This window comes from Ptiloglossa arizonensis, chromosome 9 (assembly GCF_051014685.1).
Source record: "Ptiloglossa arizonensis isolate GNS036 chromosome 9, iyPtiAriz1_principal, whole genome shotgun sequence".
NCBI classification, from domain to species: Eukaryota; Metazoa; Arthropoda; class Insecta; order Hymenoptera; family Colletidae; genus Ptiloglossa; species Ptiloglossa arizonensis.
In genome coordinates this window covers 23194676-23221298 of record NC_135056.1, presented here as the reverse complement: position 1 = coordinate 23221298, position 26623 = coordinate 23194676, and the positions used below count along the sequence as shown (strand labels likewise).

Below are 26623 nucleotides of genomic sequence, written 5' to 3'. Positions count from 1 at the left end.
AGAGAGAGATAGCCGCGAGCCTCGAGCCACTGACGCAATCTCCTTACCTCGCGAACGTTTGCTCGATCCACCCTTCCATCGTTCTCCGAGCCAGCTCGCGAAGCAACAACCTGTTATAGCGGCCCCGTAATTTGCATTTACACTTTAAACAAACACGCCAAGCAACGACGACGATACCGCCCCTCCTCCCTCTCTCCCTCTCACTGTCTGCGACCGTTTCCCTTTGTCTCTAATTCGTGGCGCGTTACACCGACGCGAGAGGACGATATTTTCGACAAGTTTTCGCCTTTCGTTTACCCCCGTTTCTTCCGAACGTTCGGTCACGATGAATCCCGGAATACCAAATTTTCGACAAAATCCTAGCCGGGAGTACGTTTTGGGTAAAACTAATTACGGTATCGGCCGTAATCGGACGCGACTGCAGCCCCCTTGAACATCCCCGGAAACCGACTACTAATTATACCGGAGAGACGACACGGCCCGGATACCGCGTGCGTGAAAACGTCCAGGATGACGTAGCGCGACGCGACGCGACGCGACGCCAGGTTTCGCGCGGCACGTGTGTCGCTAATTCGTATTTAAAGCTTTATCGGCCGCGCCAGTACACCGAGCAACAATTTCACGGTTCACGGAATCCGTACGACAGCCGCTTCCGGCATCGAACCGCTCGCCTCTCGCCTCTGGTCTCTCGCCTCTCGCCTCTCGCCTCTCGCCCCACGCCTCTCGGGTCTCGCCTCTCGTCCCCCGACAACGCCCTCGATGCCGAGAAACGACCTTATCTCTGTCGAGCGGACGGAAAACTGTATCGCGCGCCAAGTAATTTAACCTTTAACCGGCAAAGTACTCGGTAATGGTCCCAGGAGCGCGGAAACGGCGGCCATCGAATGGATTCCAGATTCCTCGTCCGCGGGAAGCGACCGAGCTCGCGACGCCGGTTTCTCCTTTACGTCCGCGGGACGGACCGCGTCGAAGATCCTTTTACGTATTAGGGTAATACCGAACGACCTAAAACGCGTTTTTCATTCGGAGAGTGTTTTTCGCTCGGTCGGTGCTAACTCGTACCGCTCACGGTCCCTCCGGCCTGCTTGTTAGATTGCTCCATCCCACGGCCGCCGTTACCCCCAACCTCTGCCGGCGTGTCTGGGGCCGCACTTTGTTCCCTTCCAGGCTAGATGCAATTTTAATCTCGAATTCCGAGAAAATTACCTTGCCGTCGGAGCCGTTTAAGAGGCTACTAGGTGAGATTGCCCCTGCTACCTGTCAGGCCGCTCGACATACACTATATTATGCAGCAAGATCGGCTTCTCTCGAAACTATTTTCGTTTCGCCTAATTTCGCGTCCGTTATCGTTTATCGCTCCGCTGCGCTGGCTCGAGGCTGTCCGTCCTCGCGGAACCTCTTCGAAGGTACGTACCTGGTTCGCTGCGTCGTCTCCCTCCACGACCAAATCAGACGGAAATGAAAAAACGATGCTGCGATTAATAATAATAGTAACAATAACGACTTTATTGCCACATACATAAATAGATGGACATGGCCGATGTACAGCGTACAAGCTGGATCGCAACACGATCCTTTACAGTAACTACCGACGTTTCTCTCGTTACTTTAAAACACGCTCCAAAATAAACGTTCCTCTAATCGTTGACGCTTCTCCGATCGGTGTATCGGAACCGAGCGGGCGAACGAACCTCCACCACCGCTGTACCGTTCGGTTACTCCGTCGTCGCGTTACCGTCTTTCTTGTCTCGGTAAAATCTGAGTCCAACGAAACTCGAGAAAACGCGCGACGGGGCAACGATCGCGAACATTCTTTCTCGTTTCCCCTTCGAATTCCGCTCGGTAACGTCACGCACGCACGCTTTCTCTGTCACGCACGCACGCACGCACGCACGCACGCACGCACGCACGCACGCACGCACGCACGCACGCACGCACGCACGCAGGCGCGCACGCACACTCTCTCTTCTAATCTTTCGTTCTTCGGGGCTCAAAGGAATTGCAAATCGCGTTGCCCATCGAATGGACGCGCGAACCTTCGCACAAAGAAACCAGGGGCGCGGGGGAACGACTGACTCGGCCTAAAGGGCAGGGGCAGACAGGAACGAGGCGATGATTCGATAATCATTCGTTGCCTACCAATGTGCGATCGGGCACTTTTATCGATATACAAGATATACATTGCGGGGTAGCGCCGTCGATGATGCTACGTACACATACATACGCGCGACTCGCGGCCGGATCTCGAGAAGGTTCTTCGAAGAGACGCCATCCGGCATACAGCGTTGCTCTAGAACGGAAACACCAGCGAAAAGCGAAAGTTCTCGGGCGATTGCGAGACTTGAACTACCGTGTACCGTTTTTTTGCTCGCTCGAACGTTTACAACAACCCGCGAGACGATGGGATTTATTCGATGGCGTTGTCGCGTTGCTCCGTCGAAGAACTCGTCCCAAATCGCGCCGAACGACCGCGGAAGTCGAGACTCGACGTATTAGCAAATTGACTTGTCGGCTTGACAGATGCCCTCGGACCTGGCGAGAAACAGTTTGCCGTTAGCACAGGCGCACAACTGATAGACGGTCGTGTCTCTTTGGCTTTGATGGGAAGACGCCCTGGAAGAGTGTTGTTGCTGTTGTCGCTGCTGTTGTTGGTGCTGCTGCTGCTGCTGCTGCTGCTGTTGCTGCTGCTGCTGCTGTTGTTGTTGCTGCTGCTGCTGCTGCTGCTGCTGCTGCTGCTGCTGCTGCTGCTGCTGCTGCTGCTGCTGCTGCTGCTGCTGCTGTTGTTGCTGCTGGTGCTGCTGATCCTCTCTCGAAAAGTGTCCTTGGCTTGGATTCACCGTTTTCAAGCCCTTCATAAAAACCGTTTTCGCGTCGAGTCTGATGGCACCGTGAACGCTTTGAAGCTTCAGGTCTGTCAGACAGGACGCCGATATCTCGTTGGCCCAAGACTCGATCACCACTCGCTGAGGAGCGCTGATTTTCAGGGACCTTGTCGCCGACTCGAGTCTGTCGGCATGGAACCGGTTAAACTCCGTTTGTAGGAAAAGTTTCATTCTTTTCGCGTCGCGTCGAAGGAACGGGAAACGAACGTATCCGAGACGAAAGTAATTCTTATCCCACTCCCAATTACCGAACGCGGAACCAAAGGAATCTGCTCGGAATCGAAGCCGCGGCTGAAAAAGCATCGGTAATACGCTGATCGATTTGTACGCGATATCGCGCGACGAAATAATACGGCATTCGGTCGGCTTCAACGTCGGACTCGCAATAATCGATCCTCCTTTCTCGCAAGTGGCGAAGCGGCGTCTTCGACCGTACCTTTCTTCCAATACACCCTCGCTCCCACCCACCGTCCTCGTCGACCTATTGCTCGCAGCCTCACCGCAGCGCTTCGGGAATCCTCGGTATTTCATATCTGGCATAAATCCAATCCTATGAATATAATTTTCCGCGCGAGCAAAGTTTTATCGTAATCGTAAATCCGTCTGTAAATTGCCCGACACTATCAATAACCGCGGAACCAGTGCGTCGTTCTCTCGAGGTTTCGATCGCTTCTACGGTAATACGTCTCGTTTTGTTTGCGAACAATCGCTGCGAATCGTCCATTCTACCGACATTTTAAACGCGTCTCGTCGAGCCCGCTGATAGTTTCCTCCTGAAAGAAAAGACACCGGAATCGGAGCAAGCGCGTGCGAGCAGTTTCCTCGGATCGAAATTTTCGCGGGATCGCGTGGAACGTGCGATTCGAAAAACAAGTACAAGTACATTTTCCGTTCCATCGCCCGAGCGCCCTCTCATCGATCGCGAATTACCGTAAGCGGTACGTTTCGCCACGATTATTCACACTCGTTGCGAATAGAAGGAAACCGCACCGAAACGTACACAGAGCATCCTGCGTTCGCAACTCCATCGGGGATGATTACCGAACGGGTACGGGAAAACTCGGCTAAAAATTCACCGCAAGTTCGTCGAACTAGACCGAGTCTACTTTTAGACGTCCCAAAAATAAATATTCATGCGCGGTGAAATATTCAGCGAATCGTTTCGGTTACACGGGGGGAGGAAAAAGGACGAGAAAGGGAATGGAGCGGGGGGTCAGGGAGAAAGAAAATTCTTCTTCCCTTTTGCGATTACCTGAGACCACGGCCCGATTCCCCTCTGACCAGAGGCGTTTGAACGCTGCCCTGGAAAACGGCACCCCCGTCACCGGTTACCCTCAGCATTTCCGCTCCCACCACCACCTGCTCCTTGTCCGCCGAGAAGAGAATTCCTCCTCGAGGGTCGGATATTCGGAAGCCTCTCGATACACAGTCCACGCGATCTTCACCTGAAAACGGACGGAAGACACTTATCCAGCGTTTTCTTTTCGAATCGGTTGGATCGCCGATCCGGCCGCACGCCGATTGTTGACGCGAGCGCGGCCGCGGGCATCTGCTCGAAGACGCGTTACTCGATCGTAAATATTTATATTTACCGCGCGTGTCTCGAATTAATTTGTCGCTCGATTACGCATCGAGGAATCGCGACGCGGCGTTTAAATTAATTCGAATCGTTAAATATTTCGGCGGAAGGCAAAGCGTTTCGAACAGAATGCTTAAATGTCTCCGAGACTCTTTAGGGTAGAGGGATTTTGTCAAGGGCGAAGCTCCGTGGTTCGTCGCGTATTTTTTGGAGAGTAAAAGGACGAGTTGAACGAGTTCTATTGTTTTGGCGGATCTATCTCGGAGACCGTTTAAAATACTGATTGTCGTCGACGGTAATACATTGTACCGGAGTCTTTATCCCGGAGATTGTTGCGCGATTTCGTTTCGTAGCTGTAAAACCGATGCGACCGAAATGTTCGTGTCCATTAACGGACACATCGAACGTGCATACACCGTCGTCGGGTGTTATCGATATTCGAATTCCTCCTTTTGTTTTCAACAAGGACGTGGGAAAGATACGCGGTTAGGTTGAAAGGAAATGAAGAAAACAAAGGGGAAGAAGAAGAAGAAGAAGAAGAAGAAGAAGAAGAAGAAGAAAAGTACTCGTTCACCTTGAGAGCTTTGAAAGCACGGGAACCTTGAGGCTAGTAATCATCGTGTCAACGCATCGATCTCGATCTGTCCTTGACTGAATTTTCCCATTTTTTGAAACAATAGAGACGTTCGAAGCTTTCGTTAGTGGTGCACATCGCACAAACGAACGATACCGATCTCTCGCTAATTCCGCATCTTTTCGGGATTGATTTTAAAACCGCTCTATAATTTATCGTCGATTCGAGGCAGTTACCGCGGTCTTCGATTCCTCACTGAATCTCGCAAACGACCTATGTACTTGCTCGAGTCGAACGTTGAAGCGAATCGAAACGAATAAACGGAACCAAGGTAAAGTTAAGGTGTCGGTAATTGTTCGGACGATCACGATCGATCGTGGCAATATTACCGGTAAAGTGGACAATGTTTATCGCCGATTATACGAAACGAAAGTTGCAAATTTCCTCTTTCGCGATTTACCGATAACGTGAACGATTTTAAAATACCGGCGGCGCGTAATCGAACGGTCAACGATTCGGCGATCCGATGGAATATTTATCGAAAAGAAACTTTGAACAAACGCTTTGTTGGGAAGCGAAAGGGACACCCGACGACGAAACCCTCGATCGCGAGAAAATCGATGCTCTTGGTACGAGAGCCCGAGAACCGCGACGAACGAGTTTCGCTAAAACTCTGTTCATCGCTCGACAACGCGTTAATTTCGAGCCGAAATTTCGTCGTTCTCACCGACTGTCAGTCGCGCGAGCAGTCGGCCGTCGTGCGATCTGGCCGACGCGGTAAAGTTGCTCCACGACTCGAGGAACAGATTCTTCCCTCGCCTGGATCTGAGGCTAGAGGCCACGAGGGCGTCGAGAACGGCGGCCTGACCTCTGAGCTCGATCCCTCCGGGCACCACCTTCAGGGAGCCGATTCCCTCCTGAAAGAAGAGGAAACGATCGTCAGGAAATAAACGAAGCAAGCATTCTGGCTCGGCGTTTCAACGATCGTCGATGAAAATGGAATCGTAGGCCTCGGTATTAAAATTCGGTCGCGGTGCTTACGTTTCCCTTCTCCTCTCCGACTTGTTCTCCTCGTCTCGTTTCTCGCGCAAAAGCACGTTGCCGAAAGCACATCCGCGAAACGCGTAATCGCGCACCGTTGCGAAACAGCTACACGACCATTTTCAATGTATCGTTAAATTCAAAGCTTGCGAGCTTGGGAAAAGCCCGAACCTAGAAAATATTAGAAAAAAGAAGAGAAATTTGTTTCTTTTTCTTCGAATTGCGAAACTTTTACTATTCGCGACTCTTCGATCCGTACCGCGAGCCGAGCATGCGTATTGTTCGTCTCCGCGAAGTGGTCCGCGGTCAAACGGTATGTTTCGAACGCGTGTCACTCGTCTCGACGTTTAACGGCTTTATTCGCGCGTACGTTTTGTTTACTCGAATCAACGACCCAATTGATTTCCAACGACGTATTGGAAATGCACGGCAGAATCGCTCGAAATAAGTCCGGAACGATGGGACGCGTAAAGCATTCATTGTCAGTCCAATGCCGTACCCGTGCTTGCGTTCAGATGGGTAGCACGCGCACGCTTCGAAGCATATCCTTTAAAACGCAATAACTCTGAAATTTGAAATTTCCCGACGCGCGATTATACGAAGCTTTCTTTTCTCTTTTCTCTTTTCTCTTTTCTCTTTTCTCTTTTCTCTTTTCTCGTTTCTCCTTTTTCCTTCGTCGATTTCACGGATAGAGTAACCTCGTGAAGCTTCGAGTCGACATCGTTTTGCCTTCGGCGAGTCGGGTTCGACGTAGTTCCGCGCCATGATTCAACGGAACGAAAATTAAATACCACCGGCCGACATTATTGTCGTTTCGGACGGTTGAATAATAAATGCAGCGACGAGCTATGAGCGCCCGGTTCTGCACGCCGAAGCATCGCGCGGTCGCTAGTTTGAAATATCTCTCGCATAATATCGGGAACAGTGGCGTAGGCAAAATTTTATTTCGACGTCGGTGTTCGCCTAGCCGGCTCGGAGATAGGTAGTTTCGAGTGTATCGAGCGGAACGAGCGAGCTCGCGGAGACGAACGGAGGATCGCGCTATAAAGTAGACACATTGCGCGTTCTCTCGTATTCGTCTCATAAACTTCGGGTATTCTTCTGCGCGGCAGACTTATCCCACCACGGAGAAACGCAATTCCGCTCGTGAAATTCAATTTCGCGTTACATTAATTGCGCCGCGACTCGCGTCTCCGATCCTCGTTCCCTTCTTTTCTTTTCATCTCGCTCCCTCTCGCGGAGTTATCCAGCCTTGATCGACCATTCGCTTTTTCACCGGTACCTTCCGAGCTTCGGATAAACGTCGATAACGCGTAGTAATTGCATTTCAAGCGACTTTGGGCTTATCGCCTTTGCTACGGGGAACAAAACGGAGGAGATGGCTTCGACCTTAAAACGGTTGCCTCGAAAAAATGCCTGCCTGCTTTTTTTCTTTCTTCCTTCTTTCCTTCCTCCCTCCCTCCCTCCCTCCCTCCCTCCCTCCCTCCCTCCCTCCCTCCCTCCCTCCCTCCCTCCCTTCCTTCCTTCCTTCCTTCCTTCCTTCCTTCCTTCCTTCCTTCCTTCCTTCCTTCCTTCCTTTCTTCCGACCCCTCGACACGAACCAGTCACTGCCGTCTACATTGGTTTCCGATGATTAGCCACTCGATCGGAAACAATCGCCACGCATATACTGTCCCGTCCCGCCGTTTCCGCTTATTATTACGATTGTTCGGAAGGAAATGTTGCAGTTGGATAGACGCCAGTACACCGGCGAACTCGAGCCTGGCTTACCAAAGTCGGACCGAACAACTGCCTTTACGATTTTCTGGTTTTCCAACGAAACGTATTGGGCTCGTACCGCGAGACGCTTGCAAACGATCGAGTTAAGTGGTCGATTAATTTTCCCACGTAATTCCAGTTCCACCGTTCGAGAATCGAATGCCACAAGGTATCGCGTATCGAGGTTGTTTTACAAATTTTTATCGCCCAAAATATCGTATTATTATTTTCCGCGTGATATTGTTTTTCGCGTCGGTTTTGCGCTTGAAAATAAAAATATTTATCGCACTTGTTACGTTCTAAAATTACTTTCCGGTTCTCGGGAAATTTCGCGTTCCCTCTTTGAACAAATTTTTTTTCACTATTTGCCCGTTTGAAAATGTTCCGGCTATGGGAATAGATTCGTCGACGCGGTATCGGTTCCTACGTGTAAGATTTAGAATTTTGTCCAGCGTTGCATTGCCCGCGGACTTGGATGGAAAGTGTACGGTAAAAAGGAAAGGAACGGAACAGAAGAGAAAAGAAAAGAAAGGAAAAAACGGCATTACTCACGGGACAATTTCAGACTTTCTCGATATCTCCGATCTTCGCTCTCGATGCAGCACGCGACGCGTCGAATTAACTCCTACTGCGCTGCAAATTGAAACAATCGCTGCCATTATCAGAAATGGCCAGCCAGTGTTCCGGTTCTCCGGTGGCCGTCGCGTTTGATCCTTGTTTAAATTCCCGCAGCCGGAAGTGCTGGCATTGCTCGGGATGCGCACAGCTGCGGCCGCGGTTACTTTCCATCGTGGCCGCCACTCGATTAGTCAAATCGTTCGGAAAACGATACGATCTCTTTGCTCTGTACTTAACCGTAATCGTAAACCCCAATGGCGTCGAGAGGGTCGTAGTTGCGGCTGCTTTCCGAAATCGTCTTACGGTCGAAAGGCAGACCGGAGGAATCACTGGATAGACTAGACGGTGGTAACAACCGCGAGGACAGACGTCGTTAGACTCTTGGCGGTTCACGGAGAAAGTGGTCAACGATCAAGTTTCGATCGAAGATCGATCGATTCTGGAAACGTCGAATTTGCCTCGTTCTCCGTTCTACGTTCTTTGTCTCGCAGCGGTACACTGTTTACGGTCTACTCGAAAATGCGAAAAGCCGGGTTTCCCCGCAACTTTCGTCGAGTCGAGACGATACGTTTGCTCGAATTACGTACGTAATTTGCGGCAAATACGTCGGCAAGTCGCGCGATACGGCCCGGCACGCTCCACAACAGATCGTACTATACATCGGTGATTGAACGAAAATTCCACTCCATGTGACGGGATACTTTATACATTCTGTACGACGCACGAGTTACGCCCAACTACGTATACGCGTAATCCGTTCATTTATTTTCTAAATGCGATAAATCGCGTCGTAACGATATCGAAGGATACTTTCGGTTCGTCGGTTGGGTAAATTTGAATTCGGGACTGAGTCGCGTACGTATTTTTAAAGCCGCCGAGTATCCGCGTAACGGAGCACCCCTGCAACGATTCGAATTTATAAGGAACAATGAGAAATTGTATCCTCGAATGAAAATTTTGGAAATTGGCGTAGGTTCATAGCCGCACGATAAGTCAAAATGAAACTTTTTTTCTGCCTTCCTATAACCAGTGGGTGATCCTTGTAGGGCCACACTCCCCAAACAAGAATCTGGAAGTCGAATTGCAGTATCGCTCCTACTAATTCCAAAGGAAAACGAGACCAACTTGGTAAGTACGACTCCACGATTTGCGTCGCGTCTTTCCCAATTTTCCCTCATTTTGTTCGACGATGTAATTGCTCGGCAGAACCGAACGTGAAGATCGAAGGAATAAAGTTCTTTCGATCTCCTCGTTTTAAGTAATTTCGTTTGTATTGCACGTCGAGGAGATCGATGGAACTTTGATTCCATCTATCACCCTCCGGGTCTCCGCTCGCAGCAACCTCCACGTGGTGAGACCTGGTAATAGATATTACTCGCGACGAACAATAGTTCTTCGTCGTGGGTAGTATCGAACTAATTGACTGCGAATTTAGAATATTAGATTAATGAAATTTCTATTAACCGAAATTGATTAAGAAGAACATCGTAGTTTACTATATACGGAGAAAAAGGATCGAGTGCTCAAGTATTAAGAAAAAGAAAATTAAAAGGTTATTTATAGAAAATGAATGCCCTCGATCGGCGTTGGTTACGCATAGCAAACTTTGACGCTAATTTATAACTATCTAGGACCAAAAAGAATTAATAAATTATACATCGCTATATTTGAGAAACTCTCCTCTATTATTGAAGACCAATTCGAACTTTCTAACGTTTTTACTTTTCGCGTAATACCTCATTATTGTCGAAAATTCAGAGTTTTTAGAGAAACTCGTGTTCCGGATTTTTGTTTGAGGAGTGTGGCTCTATTTACAATGATCGGTAACTGATTACTGGAATGCAAAAATCGTGTCGGACAGTGTATCGTAACGCGATCGTAAGCGTCTTTTCGCAACAGTGTGCCTGTTTTTCCGCGTTATTTCACGTTCCGTGTTTATTCCCAGACTTGGTCGCTGCATCCAGTTGAGACGAACGTATCCTAGAGTATAGAATTTCGCGTAGGGCACGGCCGATTCGTCCAAAGAGTCTGTTTGTTCGTTCGTATGCGCGAACGTTCGAGATCGCAGCGAGACCGAGGAGCGGACACCCGGAGCGACAAGGTGGTCTGGCTCGGGTCGGACCGATATTCCCTCAGGGTGCTCGAAATTCTCGGGATCTCGAGGCCCGATTGGACGCGCGAATGTTCGCGAGAAGTGCACGGCGCGGAACGTAATGAAATCCAAATAACACCCCTCGTACGCGTATATCATCCTAACGACATCCTCGGACGACGACGCTCAGCTGCTCGCTATCCATAAATTAATACAAAGCGCGTTAGTCTCGGTTTGGTGGCCCCGGCTTGGCCCGGCTTTCTCCGGCTTGGCCCGCTTCGAGCGCGCCTCGCTACGACGCAAAAAGAGGCATTGTCTATTTATCGCCGATCGATCGTCGTAATTTACCAATGTAGGAAACATTGTTCGTAAACCGGAAGGTTCCGACGTTCTTCGTCGTCTCCCAGCGATCGTAACGAGTAATCGTATTTACGAAGAAACGTTCGAACCTCCGAGAAGGGGTATTACTCGTCCGTTTTTTTCCACTTTTCGATCGAGTGTCCCGAGTCTTTGTTATTCACTGTCCCCGATAAAGCAACCTTCTCTCGATTCGCACTCGTTCAAATTCCACGGTCGGAGAACCTCGGAATTATTCCGCAGTGGTCGATGCGAGACGCTGTTCGCGAGCGCGAACTTACCCTCGAGAGGAAGGCGCGGGAACGTTCGCGTAAACCGCACTGGTAATCGTACGTACGTACATACGTACGTACGTACGTATGTAGCCGGTACGTACACCATGTTAATGCACCTCACGTAATTATCCCGAGCTGGACAGGAGTCGCCTAACTTTTGCCGCGAGTAATCCGACTCGTAGTCCTGTCACCACCTACGCTCCGACCCACCCCACGGGGTTTTCGCTCGAGACCACCCCCGTGCAGTGCCGCGCCACGACGACATTGCAATTTCGTGTTATTTTACGTCGCGCGCGGCGGCGCAAGGATTAAATCGCGGAGTGTACCGATGGCCGGGAGTCCTGCTATCCGGCCAGGATTTAGTAACGTCCGGTATGATTTCGTGGTTGAAACGCGGCGGTACGGTTCCCCGGTGGCGTCGATGCTGGAGCCGCGGGGATTAGTTCGTTTCGTTCGCCGTAGACGCGAAAAGAGAATAAAAAGGTGGAATTTCGGTCTTTCGACGGGAAATGGAGTTAACTAGACGCTCGAACGGGAAAGTTCGCGCTGGAAACGGAAACCAAGGAAATAAAGATTTTCCGAGCCTCGTCCGATCGTAGCGCGGACGTCTGCTTTTCCAACGAAGATTGGATTTCGATCGTTAGAGTCGGTTCGTTTCAGATACGAGATGAAATTTGTTTACGTCGGAACTAGGAGAAGATCGTGTATCGAAGAAATATATTTTCTCGTAGGATTCGATCCACCATTAGGAAAGAAGAAAGGAAGAACGTATTTTCTCGTTTCTCTTACGAAATTACCACTTCGATTTACGTATTTCCTTTGGAGTAAAAAATTCGGGTAAAGGTTCTCGTCATCGAACGAACGTACGTACCACGACGCGTGTAAAAATACGCAGATTTAGACGATTCTCCAAAGCGACGCGAAAACTTTTCAACCGTACGAATTCTGATCGACGAAAGCTCGATGCGCTTTCCGTCGTTCCGAAGATACCGAGCGAACCTCGTTTATTCGCAGCTCGTAAATATAGTACATCTTCCGTTCCGTTCCGTTCAACGGTTATCCACTACATCGTATTTTTCTATCTTTAACAACGGAATGTTGCTTCGAAACACGCGGAAGGACGTTTCACACCCGTTGGAGCTAGAAAGCACCTACCGCGTTCCAACGCCTCGTCGCGGTTAATGATCGAATTAATTTTCCACGGACGAACGAATCGAATCGGCGCAACTATCATTACCGCCAGCGGGAAATGAATTGTTAATCCATTGATAAACCAATCGCAGTAGTCGCCTCGTTGGAACGCGGCAAACACCGACATCCGGTTTCTCCCTCCTTTCTAGCCGTGTTCCGACTATTTCTGCTCGTCCGAGTCGCTGTGTGCGCCCGCGCGTATCTACTATATGTATGCGTGCTTATCGAAGAATGGAACGCAAAAGACTGCCCGAACAGTGGTTCGTACTTTATAACGAGCGGTCCTTGTAGATCATTTTCTTAAGATAACGAGGCGAACGGTAACCAATACGATGCTGCAATGGTTCACTGTTTTCGTCCTTTTTTATACTAATATATACACACACCTATACACGCGCGTACATGGACGCCTACTCTATCTGTATACGTATCTATCTATACGTACATACATACATACATACATACATAATAAGTTTTGTCGTTTATTCCATTGCAAAAAGATACTATGACACTTCAACTTGGAACATCTGTAAATATACGAACGAGTCGACAAATCTACGTGAAACTTTACACACGTTTATCAAAGAGTAGTACCATCTCTAGAAAAATAAAACGATGAACCTAATAGCTTCATTTTTTATCGAACGACAAAACTTATCGAGCAACCTATTATATAGATATATATACACCCACACCCACACATACATACACATGTTTATATATATATTATATATATACATATGTGTGTGTGTGTGTGTATATATATATATAGTGTGGGTGTGTGTGTATTTTTATACCATTGGGAACAATTCTTTATATAATTTACAAAGAAGATGCCAGGAGACGGAACGCCCTAAGGGCATCATTAATGCCGGTACAGTCTCGGCCCTGGCATCCTCCTTTATAATGCTCCAGCCTTTTCCAGGTGTCTCGTTTTCCTCTCCATCTCGGCCTCTGTTCGGTTTCCGTCACCGGCCTTGCCACTTTCTTCTCCCTCGATATAATCATTTATTGTATTCTTCGCTCTCTAATTAATCTCTGCCTCGAAGGTACTGTCCCACCTCGGAGACAGAAGATTCTCCTCTTTCCGCAACCGGGTTACCTGCGAGCACGACGTCCTTTTTCCGGAGAATTAAAAATGAGCCAGAAAAATAACGACGAGGATCCAGGGATGGCGTAGGAGGTCGACTTTGAACGAGCAGCAAACGAGGATCTCACGGACTTGCGAAACGTATGGAGAGTTCGTCGATGCGCTCATCGTTTTGACGGCAGAAAGAGAGAGAGAGAACGGCCCCGGTTGTTTATCATTTTTAATAATCCGAATTTTCGTTCGTCCTTCGAACCAATTCCTCAGTTTTATTCGCCTCGTAGCGCAACACACTCGATTCGATGCATCGCGCAACGTTGGCACGTAACGCGTTAGGACATCGAAGAGCCCAATTACGCTAACCCACCGTTCGAACGTCCCGTTTCGTTCCTCTTTGAAACAAACCGAATCGTTTCCGCTACCGTTTATTTTCTTCCCAGCGATCGTTTACTCGAGCATTCGGCAGCCGTGAATTTCAAAATCCAGAAGGTCGAACTTACAAAGTGGTGTTGCGATCTATTCCTCGTTGTATTCGCAAGGCGTTGGCAAGCTTGTCCCGTCAAAAATGCGGGAGTTCATCGGAGACGATTCGTTCAACGTACGAAACAAAATAGCCCGAACGCCGTCGTTTGGTACCCGCGGGAACGAAATTTTAAGAACGGACGAAACGAGGTTCGGCCTAAAATCTTCGTAGCCGATAAACTCGTACGATCGTTGTTCGACCCGATTCGACCGGCCAACAACTACGGCATCGGTGTACGCTCAAAATTCATGGCGGCGTGCCCAGTATATCGCACTTGCACTTGTTAACCGACCGCTATAATAGATATCCTTTAGTACTAACACACCGGTTGTACGTAATGTATACAGGGTGGCTAGCCATTTCTCAAGCATTTATCGGCCGGCGTAGCAACTTTTCCGATGAATCGATATCGATCGACCGCTCCATTGATTTTAAGCTCGTACGTTCGACGAATTAACTTCCGTTCGTTGGTAATTCATTGTCCCGACGACTTGGACGATGCCGCTCCCGAGGTGAGGAGGATGTAAAACTTTCGAACGTTTCGTCGATGTTTGCAAACCCAGCTGCGCCGGACTCTGATCGCATCGAATATTCGCTTTTTACGCGATAGATCGCCAACGACGGAAAAATTGTTTCGACGATCTCGACGCAACGCTGCGATCCACCGTCACCGTTTTCGAATGTCCATCGGCATTTCTTTCCCACCGACCCACGTGTTACCGATTCTCCATGTTGCAACGAAGCGTGTAATTCGACATCGAACGAACGAACGTAGTATCTCGCGGATATCGTGTATTTGGATACATCGAGCACGCGCTGACTCGAGTAATTTAATTTCGGATAGATTCTTCTTGTAAAAACTGTTGTCGTGTTTCTTGTGTCTCGAGAGCGTTTCGCTCGTAAGAGAATGTCTCGGGATCGGAAAGGAACTTGGCGAGACATCGATATTAGGGAGAATCGAAGCTCGAGCGAGTACACTCGGAGCATCCGTTGGTACGAGGTGTCGAAGCGACGCGGCGGCGCATTCGAAGCCGATGTCGCGAAAGGAGCCTCGCATGGCCTCGCCTCGCTTCGGTACACTTTGTACGAATGTAACCGCGCGCCGGTACTATCTGTCGAGTAATATAGGAAGGAATGTGTACAGGTGAATTCTCTATGGATAGGAGGGTTATAGGGGTCGGTTCCGTGAGCGATATTGGGTAGGCGGGGCATCTGTTTCGCATGGCTGTATACGGTGAGCCGTTAGTGCCAATATACCGTCTGTACACTGTGCCGTCCGACATAACGTTTCAGGCTGCATTATATATTGTTCGTAATCGAAGATCTCGTAAGACCTTTCGATCCGAGCGAGATATTGGAAATGCTGCTAGTTATGAATTTCGTTCTACCCGACGAACTTTACGACGGAGTTCGCGCGGTAAATTCTGTTTCGAGCGACGCGGAGATCCGCGATGTAAGAGAACGAAATTTTACGACCGAATCGGCGGACGGTGGGAATGGTGGGGGACGGTAGAAGAGCAGCGGTGTGTTCGTACACACCTAAGCGAGGGTCGATAAAGTTTAAACATCGAATTATTGGATCACTCTCCCGCCGTGTCGGCGAACGAAGAAAATTTCCGCGGCTTCGGTTAAAAATCGGTGAGTACGCGAGTCCACGGTAACGACTACTCCGTCGTTCTCGACTGTATTGTCCGGAACAAAGGTATCGCGAGTCCGACGACGATTAAACGCGCCCCAAGATCTCGTCCGAGAGAAACGATTTAATTTCTCAAAGATTCTGGCTGCGAAGGGATCGACACCAAAGCCAACGGGATTCGCGGTACCGCGGTAAAGAGGGTTCTGCGAAAGGAGGAGGTCGAGACTCTCTCATCAAATATGAATAGGTGGAAAAGAATGGTGGATAAAGGAGGGGGCCGAGGAGGAGAACTACGGAGGGCATAAAATATTTCCCGGCTCGCGAGTGCATCGCGTTTTCGTTCGGATAAGGCGAGCGAAGGAACTTCCGAATGGATATCAACTGCCGGGTCTCGAAGAATTTCAGATCCACGTCTAGGGCGTTCGAATCCTCGGTGTGTATTCCCAGTGTCGTTTGTAATGAACCGATACTTCGAAGCCGCGGCTTTTTCGTCTCGCGGCTACCGGCAACTCGAATAGACTCGAGACTGTTTCGTTCCGTTGCGCGTCGATGGAGTTGGCGATAGCGATTATAAACTCACCGAACACGTCGATGAGCGATAATTAACGAGGAAAGTTTCGGTCGGTCCACTCGCTGATTGTACGAGCTATCTCGCGAGCTGGACAGCAGTTTGGAAATAACGAGCGCGCCCGCGCCCGCGCCCGCGCCCGCGCCCGCGCGCGCGTACGAGTTGCTTGGGATATTAGGCTCGGGCAAAGGGAATCGATGACCCGGATTCGAGTAGATTGCGCGTCCGCTCGAGAAACGAAAGATTATTCGTTGAACGCGACGTCTACGATCGACGAAACGTCTGTTTCGTTTCTTTCACGGTTAACGCTATTTACGATTTCTCCCTCTGCGAAACATCGGTCTCGATTGTCCGTTTTATTTACGAGTCGCGGACGGAAATGCGACGAACGTTACTCGCGTCGCGTTTAGGAGCATAGTTCCGAAGGAGGCTGGAATCGCATCGAAGAAAGAAAAATGGAAATCGCACAAGAGAGACGGAGAGGCGACAGAAATCGGAAGAAGAGATAGCGTCAAGAAGAACGAGGCGAGAAAGGAAGGAAGGAAGGAAGGAAGGAAGGAAGGAAGGAAGGAAGGAAGGAAGAAAGGAAGGAAGGAAGGAAGGAAGGAAGAAAGAGCAAGATGGTGGGGTGGGGGCGGAGACGACGGCTTACATTTCCCACGGGGTATCCCTGCTGCTCGCAGACTCTTTACTTACGGATTGATACTCAATTTCCAGCGAGTTTAGCCTCTATCGAGGGATCGTTGCGCCCGATCGCGGGGGCTCCTTTCGATTTCAAATAAATTCGATAATGGCGGATATAGGTGGGCTCGATGCTCTCGCAGTGGGATATACACAGGGATTTCTCCATCGTCTTTACCTTAATCGACCGGGTTAAGGTTGAAGCGCGAGTTGCGGCGTCTAGCTTGTCGATGGATTCGACGAGGTAGCGACGATTCACCCGAACCGGAAGTCTGGCTCGCGTCGAGGACGCTCGCAAAATCGTTCCAACGGATCCTCTACCGGCCATCGAGTATCGAGCGTGAAAATTGTTCGGTTCGCGTATAAACGCTCGCCAGCGTTAATTACGCCCCGCGTCGAATTACGCTCGCGACATTCGCACGCGGTCGCGATAAATCCGCCCGGCGGGCCAAAAGGTTACGCGCGGCTCTCGGCGATATTACTCAACGCCGTTAAATATCGCGTTACCCGCGGCCGGATTTTGGCAATAACGATAATGAAACAACCAGCACCGGTGGCCGGCTTTTTCTAACGACCGCTCGCTCGTTTCGACGCTTGTTATCGAGCCTGCCGCTGTAACGAGCCTCCCCCCACCTCCCTCCTCCCTCCTCCCTCCTCCCTCCTCCCTCCTCCCTCCTCCCTCCTCCCTCCTCCCTCCTCCCTCCTCCCTCCTCCCTCCTCCCTCCTCCCTCCTCCCTCCTCCCTCCCGCCGCTCTTCTCTCCCTCTCACGGCCGAAGAAGCTCCGTTATAATTAAGCCCCTCGCCGCGAGAAGAAGTACGAAGTGCAAACGACAATTTTCCGCGGGGGAAACACCGCGGCCTGATGTAACGGTTCCGGCAATTACGGCCGGAATTGTATTAACCACCTCGCCGCCGCGTTCCTCCTCGTTTATTGTCCGCGAGCTGACAAGATCCACCGTTGAATCGCGTGTCTCGCGATCCAACGTCCCGAACGAAGCCCGTTGTTCGAAACCGAGGACTCGCGCGAAACTAATTTCGAACCGCGAGACACGCGTTGATTTTAACGAGAGTAGTTACGCGCGAACCGTCGAGTTTTCGGAGTTGGCTCTCGATCGGAAACGTGCCGAGTAATATCGACAGGATTTCTGATAATTTATTCGATTAACGGTCGCGCGAGTAACCCCAGACGTCGAAGACGACGTCGCGCGTCGTTGTCTACGAAGCGACAAGGAGGGGACGATCCCGGGTGTCGTTCGGAACGCAACGACGACGTTCCGCGATTCGCGGCTTACGAGAGAATCAAAGTACGAGCAGGATCGGACACCCGCATATACGATCGAAACACTTGGAATCGTTTCGGAAACGATTACTGCCTTGGCGACGCGCGAAGATTCGAACGGAGAACAAGACGATCTCGCTCGAACGTCGAGGTTCGGGTTTCGTTCCCGAACAAAAGCTCTGCCACGGATTTTCAGATAGAACGGTTGCCCGTCGGTTCGCGAAACATCCGAAGCGTGGCCCGAGTTTCGCGGCGTTCAGACACGCATATACATCGTATACGTGCATCTCCGTTTCTGCTCACGGATATCAATGTCAGCGATCGTGGCAGCATCCCGACACGGTTGCGAGCGGTCTAGAGGAAATAACAGGAATGGACGCGGTGCAGCGATGCATTTGAAAAGCTTGCCCCAACAACGACGGAGGGGGAAGAGAGCGCCGCGGCTAAAGGAAAATGACCGTACCGTATTTTACAAAGAACCACGCGTAACTCGCGAATCCCGGAAATAATTTTCAGCCGGAAAAAGGTCGCTTCGTTGCTTCGCTGTTAGAAGGATGTTGTGGATATTAATTTTTCGTATGGAGCGAGAAGGAACGCGTTTTAATTTTTGCGTTACGCGGAGTTGCTCCGCGAACTTGTGCACCGAATACCGTTGCCGACCGATTCGAAATCCGCGCCCGCGCTCGCGATACCGCGTTTAAAACTACAACTCGACGTTAAGCGCAACGGTAATCTTGTGCACTTACGGAACTGAATCCCATCACTTTGAGCAGCCAGACGGTGAGAGCCAGGTTCAGGATCACTATGACCATCAGGGTCAATACTAGAAAGTACAAACACCTTTTTCTCCAACCGTAGACGCCTAACCTGAATCCCCCTTTGCAGGAAGTGCCGCCGGATGTGTGATCTTCGAGGATAGGAGGCGTCGTCCTCGAAGATGGTCCCGCCAACTGTCGTGCGACGCTTCGACCACCGGTCGATGTGCACGGCTCGTCGGACCAGCCTCCTTGCCCCCTGGACATCCTGTAATCGCGAACGAGCTCTTTGAAACACGTATCTCGCGAAGAAGCGTAACGCATCGTTGGCTTCTTTCTCCGTTCGTTCTTTTTCTTTTCTTTTTCGCGACTTTCCGGATTCTCGTTAACCTTGGAATCGAGTTAGTTGACCGGCGGTAGAAGACACCGCGGCAGAGGTTCCAAGTTATCGTACGATAAGATGCGTGCATACTTTTCGTTACGAAGGACTATTTCGACGAAAGTATCGGTTGTCCACTGCCCGCTCGGAACTCGAACGAGAATTGATAAACGATCGTCGCGGACACGGTAGCTACATCCACCGTTTCACCGAATTTATAGGACCCGGATGCCGCTAATCTCGCATCTTGAATCGAACGTTTTTTCCCTAACAAAGTCTAGATTCTTAAGCAAAATTGTGTACGCGGAAAATACTGCCAGCAGTTAACGAGCCCGTAAGTATGATTTATCAACGATTTATATTCGCGCACCGGGTGTACGGAATTGGTCAAGGAAAAATAGTCGGGGGAACACGGATCCCCGGTTTAACTCGAAGCTACAGCGACGAGATGCTGCGCCGAGTGCGTGATCGGCGTCCAAAGATCCGCTTTTTCGACTAGATTCGGGAACGTTCAACTTACTCTTTTTCAACCAGCAACGACACGCAAGATCGTTTCGTCGGCCGTTGGTAAAAATCTCGACCGTACGACCCGACGGTGGAGAGAGAAAGAGGCGAATCCGGAATTAGCGGGGCAAACAGAGGAAAATAAAATCCCGCGTGGAAAAGTTGGGGTGAACCCGAGGATTATCAAATGGCGGATAATTAGCGACTGTACGCTCGCGCGCGCACCCGCATATACACATGAAAAATGAACGAACGGTAAAAGGATCGTGGAACGGAGGGACGATTAAAAGACAGACGGTGGGATAAAGGGGTGAAAGAAACGAGGGAACTTGTGTAAATCTGTCCGCAAAATACCAGACGTAAGTTTGCGCTCTAATCTCTCGGTGGTTCGCTGCCCGAGCCTTCGAACCCGAATAATCTTTTACTCGCGCTTCCTTGTGCTTTGCTTTCTCCTCGTCCTTCGTTCGGTTTGCGTTTTTATGTTCGTTGTGCTTAAACCGCCATACGGAATGAGAACGAAAACACTGCGCGACGCGAGGTAATCGTAAACTGGGAACGAACGAACAAACGAACCAACGAACGAGAGAAAGTGGGGAGGGGCCGATGGAAGCGAGGGTAACGAGCTAGGAAGGGAGGAACGGAGGAACGGAGGAACGGAGGAACGAAGGAACGGAGGAACGAAGGAACGGAGGAACGGAGGACGGAGGACGGAGGACGGAGGACGGTGAACGGTGGAGGGGTAAAGGGGCGGAGGAGCGGAGGGGTGGAGGGGAGGAAGGAAGAGCGGAGCAGGAGCTAAAATATTCAATGCTACCCCTCTGCCTTCTTGCGGATAATTATACCTCTCGCGGACATAAAGAGCTCGGTCGCTCGAAATTAAAAGCTTCGAAGATAAGCCCCCGCGAGGGAAGAGCTACCTTGCTTTTCAGGACTAGGAAGCGCACGATTTTCAGCAACAGCGACAGAAAGAATCGGGGGAAAAGATGAGCGGAGAGGACGGGGGTAAGAAGGATGTTAACGGTTACAGGGGCGAGCCGCGGCCGCACGTCTCATCGAAGATTGTATTTAACCGTGGTCTTCTATCCGGCCAACTCTTTCCGATTCTAGGACAATATTTTTCTCTACCGACTTCTTTCGCCCGTCCATCCCGAAGGTCCAAAGTGCCGTAAACAAAGTACGAGGTCGTGGGAATAACGCGACAAAATGTCCCAATCACCGAGGACACGAACATTACTAGATGAGCGACCGTTCTAGAAATATCAGACTTTCCTTCTCTGTCCTTTTTTTCTTTTTTTTACCATTCCGTAGGTAACGAACAGAGCGGATGAGAAATCCGGTATTTCTCATCCGGATTCCGGTATTCCGAATCGATCGAGCGAAAGGAAAGGAACTTTTACTTCCAAATAGGTTGGTTCTCCGTTAACGGTTTTGAAAAATTATAAACTTACTTTTTCAACCGGCAAGGTTTCAACGAAGCATCCCTACGGGCATTATTTTGACAAAATTGAAAGAAATTTTTCAAGCGTAACGGAATTGCGAACGTTTCTTCCGTAGATTGTCTTGTATTCGAGTTGACCAAGTATTCGAGCGGTAAATTAATACTGGTTAAAAAATTGGTTCGTCGTTGACATTGATCGACGATTCTCGTTGTTCGACGACCTCGTCGACCTCGATATTTTCAAAATTTCGATTCAATTGGCGAATCTTGGTCATCGTGGTTCTTAACATTGCGCGTTTCGAATCGGTACGCGATGCCCCCTTTGTACGTATTCGTACGGGATTGGATTGAACAATACGCGACGGGCAGGGAAACGAGAAAACGGAACGCGTGTGCTATGAATTCGGCCTCAAGAGGCAATTAGAACGCGGAAATATTTCGTGGCTCGTAAATACCGTCAGACGTGCGTACTATGTACGTTAAACGGTCGCTGGAACTTTTGACGTAACGCGAAGTTAGCACGACCATCATAATTTCACAGTTTCGAGCCCAAAGAGCATTACAAGTTGCGAAATTATCACTGTACTAACGTACGACCGTGTTACACGCTTTTTTCCCCGTCTCATTTGCGCCCGCTTCTCTGCCTTTGCCCATCGCGGTGCAACTTCCGTGATAAATTAGTCCTTTATTTAAAACGAATTAAACGAGCTCCGTGTTTACGTAACGAGCATCGCGGAATTGTGAATATATTTTGAACGCGAGATACGCTAACAAACGCAGAACTTTTAAACGCGCGAACCTGGTCAGGTTGTACACATTTTGTGCGACGAAGCTCGTTCAGGCGATCCTAATAAAATCTTTGCATCGACGAAAGTGATGTTTTCGGCAGTCCCGGATCAGGAGAAACGATACGAGTTGCGATGTCCGCTCGCATCGATCGATCCGATCCGATCCGATCCGATCCGATCCGATCCGATCCGATCCGATGTGGCGGACTCTGGACGCACTTTCGAAGCTTTGAAAATTCGAAAGAGGGTACGGAACAGTACCCCCTTAAATCGTAGAAACCTGAAAGTGGATTCCTCGCGAAACGTACGCGTCCTGGGATACCGTTCGAAGAATTTTAGCAAAGGATTGCGCCCTTTGCAAATGCCCTTCGTTCAAGGTACACGTCACAGAGTATGCACCATAGGGAAAGATTTCGAAAGTTGCGGGCTTAACGCGAACTCTCGAGAGTGATACGGATCGAAAGTTGGACGAAATCTGGCCATGGGTGAACAATTCCTGCTCGTTAATGAGAAAAAATTCGAAAGTCTACTTGACTCGATCCGAAAGGTCAATCTACTCGGAAACTCCGCGAAGCTGGAGTGGAACAATGGAGGCAGCCTGTATTTGGCCGCTTACGATCGACAGGATTCCTTCGGACGCCTGGTATGACTTGAATAGGAGCACCAACGACGCTCTAAGAGAATTTCGGGTACCGTCGAGTCTCGGAACTAGTTTCGACCGGTCATTGTCGCGGACGACGCTGAAGAAACTCTGCGAAATATCTTCCAATTGTACGCAACTCGATGCATCGTCCACCGGTATCGTAATCGGTATCGCGTTTCTCGCGGTTCTGTCGCTCGATCGAAACAAGTAAGAGGCGATCGATCGTCGTTCCGCGAACCAGGGAAATCCATAGACGTTAACGCGACTACTTAACAACGGGTGTGGTGCGCAACGAATTTAAATATCTCTCGGGAAGATCGCGCGATTGTATTAAATCGAACTTTGTACGGGACAAGCGAGCTTCACTGGGAAATCAATTACCCACATCGCTTACTCGTTTAACCCGCATGCAGTTCCATCGTGAATACTTTTCATCTACGACCGATTACGTCACCGTGACGGACGTGCTCGTATCGTTCGCGTAAATGCTTCTGCCTCGTACAATGTCGAGAGACAACGCAATGCCCGTAACGAACTATCGAGCGTAACGTCCCTTCGACTCGAACGGACTCGAACGGACTCGAACGGACTCGAACGGACTCGAACGGACTCGAAAGCTGTTTCCGGAAGAAGTCGCGAAACATTTTCCGTACAAGCGAAACGCATCGCGACGTTCGCGAACACGCCGGTTAATTATTGTATTTTCCTTGTGCCCTTGTTGTCGGAAAGCTGAGGGCTTATCGGGTGGTTAGTCGAAGACCGCAGGTTTGCGGCGCTTCTGCGAGGACGAAACGGCGCAAAGGGGGTGATTTGGAAGGTTGGTTGGAGTCGGTGAGCAACGTCGACGAAGGTCTGAGAGCAGTTGGCAGTGTGTACCGAGGTAGCTTCTGGGGTGGTCCTCGTTCGCGGTGAGGTGCGCCATTGCCGCAAGCCAAACATAGTTTAACTCGAATTGCCGCTAATAGACTCGTTCGTCGTAGCATTGAGAAGCACTCGACGGGGACACGAGCCCTTTTTTCATCTCCGTCTTTTCTCTCTTACTCTCACTCGCACACACATACACACACACACACACACACACACACACACACACACTCACTCACTTTCTTTCGCTTTCTTTCGCTTTCTTTCTTCCCAGCTATTCTTCCCTCGGCAGGACAGCGCGGAAATTGCTCGGCAATTTCCATGAAAAATACCAGAGGTTTACAGGACGACCGCTCGCAACGCGCCGTCTTCGTCTAATTTGCCGCGGAAATTACGCTCCCTGCTCTTTTCAATTTGACCGCATCGGGCGCTTGGTTGAAATAAAAGAATCGCACCGACCGATAATATTCAAGCGTGGCGGGCTTCCAAAGTGCGACGATAAAGAAAAAGTAGCGAGCGAAATAGGAAGAGGAAGGTAAAGGAAGCGAGGTTTCGTTCCGGTTCTGCCAGTGAACTCGTAATCGGTAAGGCAACGTAGCAGGTAAGGCCCTGGCTTACTATATACGCCGGCACATTGGGAGATCCGATGATACGAAAAGTTGCGGGAAACGGTGAGCGAGATCGGTTTCCCTCTGGTGGCGAGTACGGGAAGTGCCGCCACGCGACAATGTCGCGCTCGTCCATCCGGAAACGGATTGTCGTTGTCGATCGATGACGACGCGTTTGCATTTTTGCCGAATCTAACGGCAAAACGGTAATATCGACGTCGAGATTCGAAAAGGGACGGTAGACGGTTGAATTTTGTCGTGCTCGCTGCGACTATTATTTCGCAATTTCCTTAAAGTTTGAAAACGAGAGCGGTACGGTGTCCATTGTAGTATATTTTTATCATCGTATTCCCGAACCGCGAGCAGAACATCTCCGAATCGGGGCATCGAAATGTCCGATATTTCTCGAGGGTCTCACCGATATCCCTTAAGGGCGGTCAGTTATTGGTCGTGCGATTCAATCGCGAGATCGAACATCGATCGGCCGGCCTCGTGCTCGCTACAAGGGAATACGGAAACCACGATAACCCCTTCCTTGTACACGCCATTATTCCGAAAATATGTTTCGTCGGCCGGTACGAGGGCGACGAACGAACAAAATTTTCTTCGAGAAATCGTTTTCTTTCCAATTTGCGGCGGAGATCTCGGTTTTTTCCTCGTTCGTTGTCGGATGAGAATTGGTCCGCGTTGAACGTTCAAGTTGCACGACACGCGTAACACTCGCACGGGCGAACGGGTAACGGACGAATCGTGGTTTTAACAACCACGACGATTCGAGCCGACCCGATCCGAAACGATTTCGTAAAACGCGAATGGGTCCCGCGCGGTCCATTTATCAAGGACGGAAAAATAAACACTTTATCGCGATCTCCGGCTCTGTCTCCGATCCCGTTCGCGCGCTCGTGTTAACGAATTCCATGCGGGCCGTGCGCGAGATGATCGCATTTAACGGACAGATAAGCGATTACAGACCGATCGCTCGGACGTGTATCGTCGGTTCGTCGGTTCGTCGGTGAAACGGCCGACGAGGTAAATTAAAAGAGTAGGTGCGTCGATAATTAACAGCCGCGTATAGAGGCGAGCGGCGAAAACGGTTCCTCTCGCGTTTCGGTGGCGCGCAGACTCGCGTCATTAATATCGATCATCGTCATTGGGATTCCGCTGTTTTCCCGCGATAGTCTTGGATGATCGATCGATCGGCCGGCCGGCCGGCCACTGTGTCTTCGACAAGCTCGAAATAAACGTCGATTACGCGGGTTGAAACGTTCTATTTGCAAACCCACCGGGCCACGGTTTAATAATCCACCCACGAATCCTTTTTCGAGGTAATGAAAATTATAATATCGTCGAGGCAATAGTTTATCCCCGGTCGTTACCGTCCGATGAAATCAGCAGAATGGGAGCGCGATCGGATGAAATATTTGCCGTCGTTTTGTTTGCCTCGTCGATATTAATAACCGTGCTCGATCGCGATCAACGTTTCCCGTTATTGCGAGACGAGAGAGATGACTCGTCGTAAGAACGACTATTTCTCCGTTACCGATTTCTTTCTTTTCAACGTTTCGAAAACGCGTTCGCTCGCTAGCTCGCGACCATCGTGGCCCGTTTCAACATCCTATATTTATATCCGTTTTACGAGAGTAAACCGACGCGACACGAGACACGTGCACGTAGGTCGGGACGTGTTTGCCCGGTCGCTTCCAAGACATTTTCAACGACAACCGGACCGAAGAATATCGACTGTCTACGGGCTCCATTACGGTTTCACTTTGGCTGCTTACCAGAATCTCGGTTCCAACGTTTTCGAATTATTTCACTCCGTTGGAACTAACGACCGTGGACCAGCTTTTTCCTCCCGGTCAACGATTCCCGCGAGTATAAACAAAAGTACATCCTTAAAGTGCGAGTAAGCGCGGCAGGCAAGTTTTCGAATTCGAAATCGACCAATGAAACGGAAACGTGCGAAACCACCGGAACGTTTCGAAAATCTCGATCGTTGAACGCTCTCCCCTCTTTGACGAGTTACGAATCTCCGTGAAAATTTATCGAGGATCGATCGATCGTTCCGTTCGAATATTTCGATCGTACGAGTATTTAGAGAGCTTCGTTGGATTTTGAATTAACGAACGGAGCGTAAATTATTCGATCGAAACAACCAATCGAAACAATTATCGATAAACGCAGGAAGACGAGATAGCTCGGTTAGATTTATAGAAACGTTCATTGCCGTGGTTGAAATTTAAAACATTGTTATCTTTATTCTGTTACATATATCACGAGCGAAGAGATAGCGAAGTAATTGATATCGAGCTGTGGAAAGGAAGGAAGGAAGGAAGGAAGGAAGGAAGGAAGGAAGGAAGGAAGGAAGGAAGGAAGGAACGAAGGAAGAAAGAAAGAAAGAAAAGGGAAGGTTACCGAGTGAAAATTCTCGAGGAAAAGGAAGTTTCGGGGCGAGAGAAGGAAAATCCATCGACCCACGTGCTAGGTTTCTACGAATCCAAG

At 49.8% G+C, this 26623-nt stretch overlaps 1 protein-coding gene across 2 annotated transcripts in view; it reads right to left on the bottom strand.

The window, feature by feature from the left end:
- Positions 1-1490: 1490 nt before the first annotated feature.
- Scgdelta (sarcoglycan delta) overlaps positions 1491-26623 on the bottom strand; it is a 131083-nt gene continuing 105950 nt past the window's right edge. For both annotated transcript variants that reach the window (XM_076319764.1, XM_076319765.1), the window contains exons 4-7: positions 18889-19165; positions 5763-5952; positions 4135-4327; positions 1491-3006 (exon numbers count right to left, since the gene is read on the bottom strand). In XM_076319764.1, coding sequence (XP_076175879.1) covers positions 2493-3006; positions 4135-4327; positions 5763-5952; positions 18889-19165 — 1174 coding nt within the window. In that variant the 3' untranslated portion in view covers positions 1491-2492. The remainder of the gene's footprint in view (positions 3007-4134; positions 4328-5762; positions 5953-18888; positions 19166-26623) is intronic.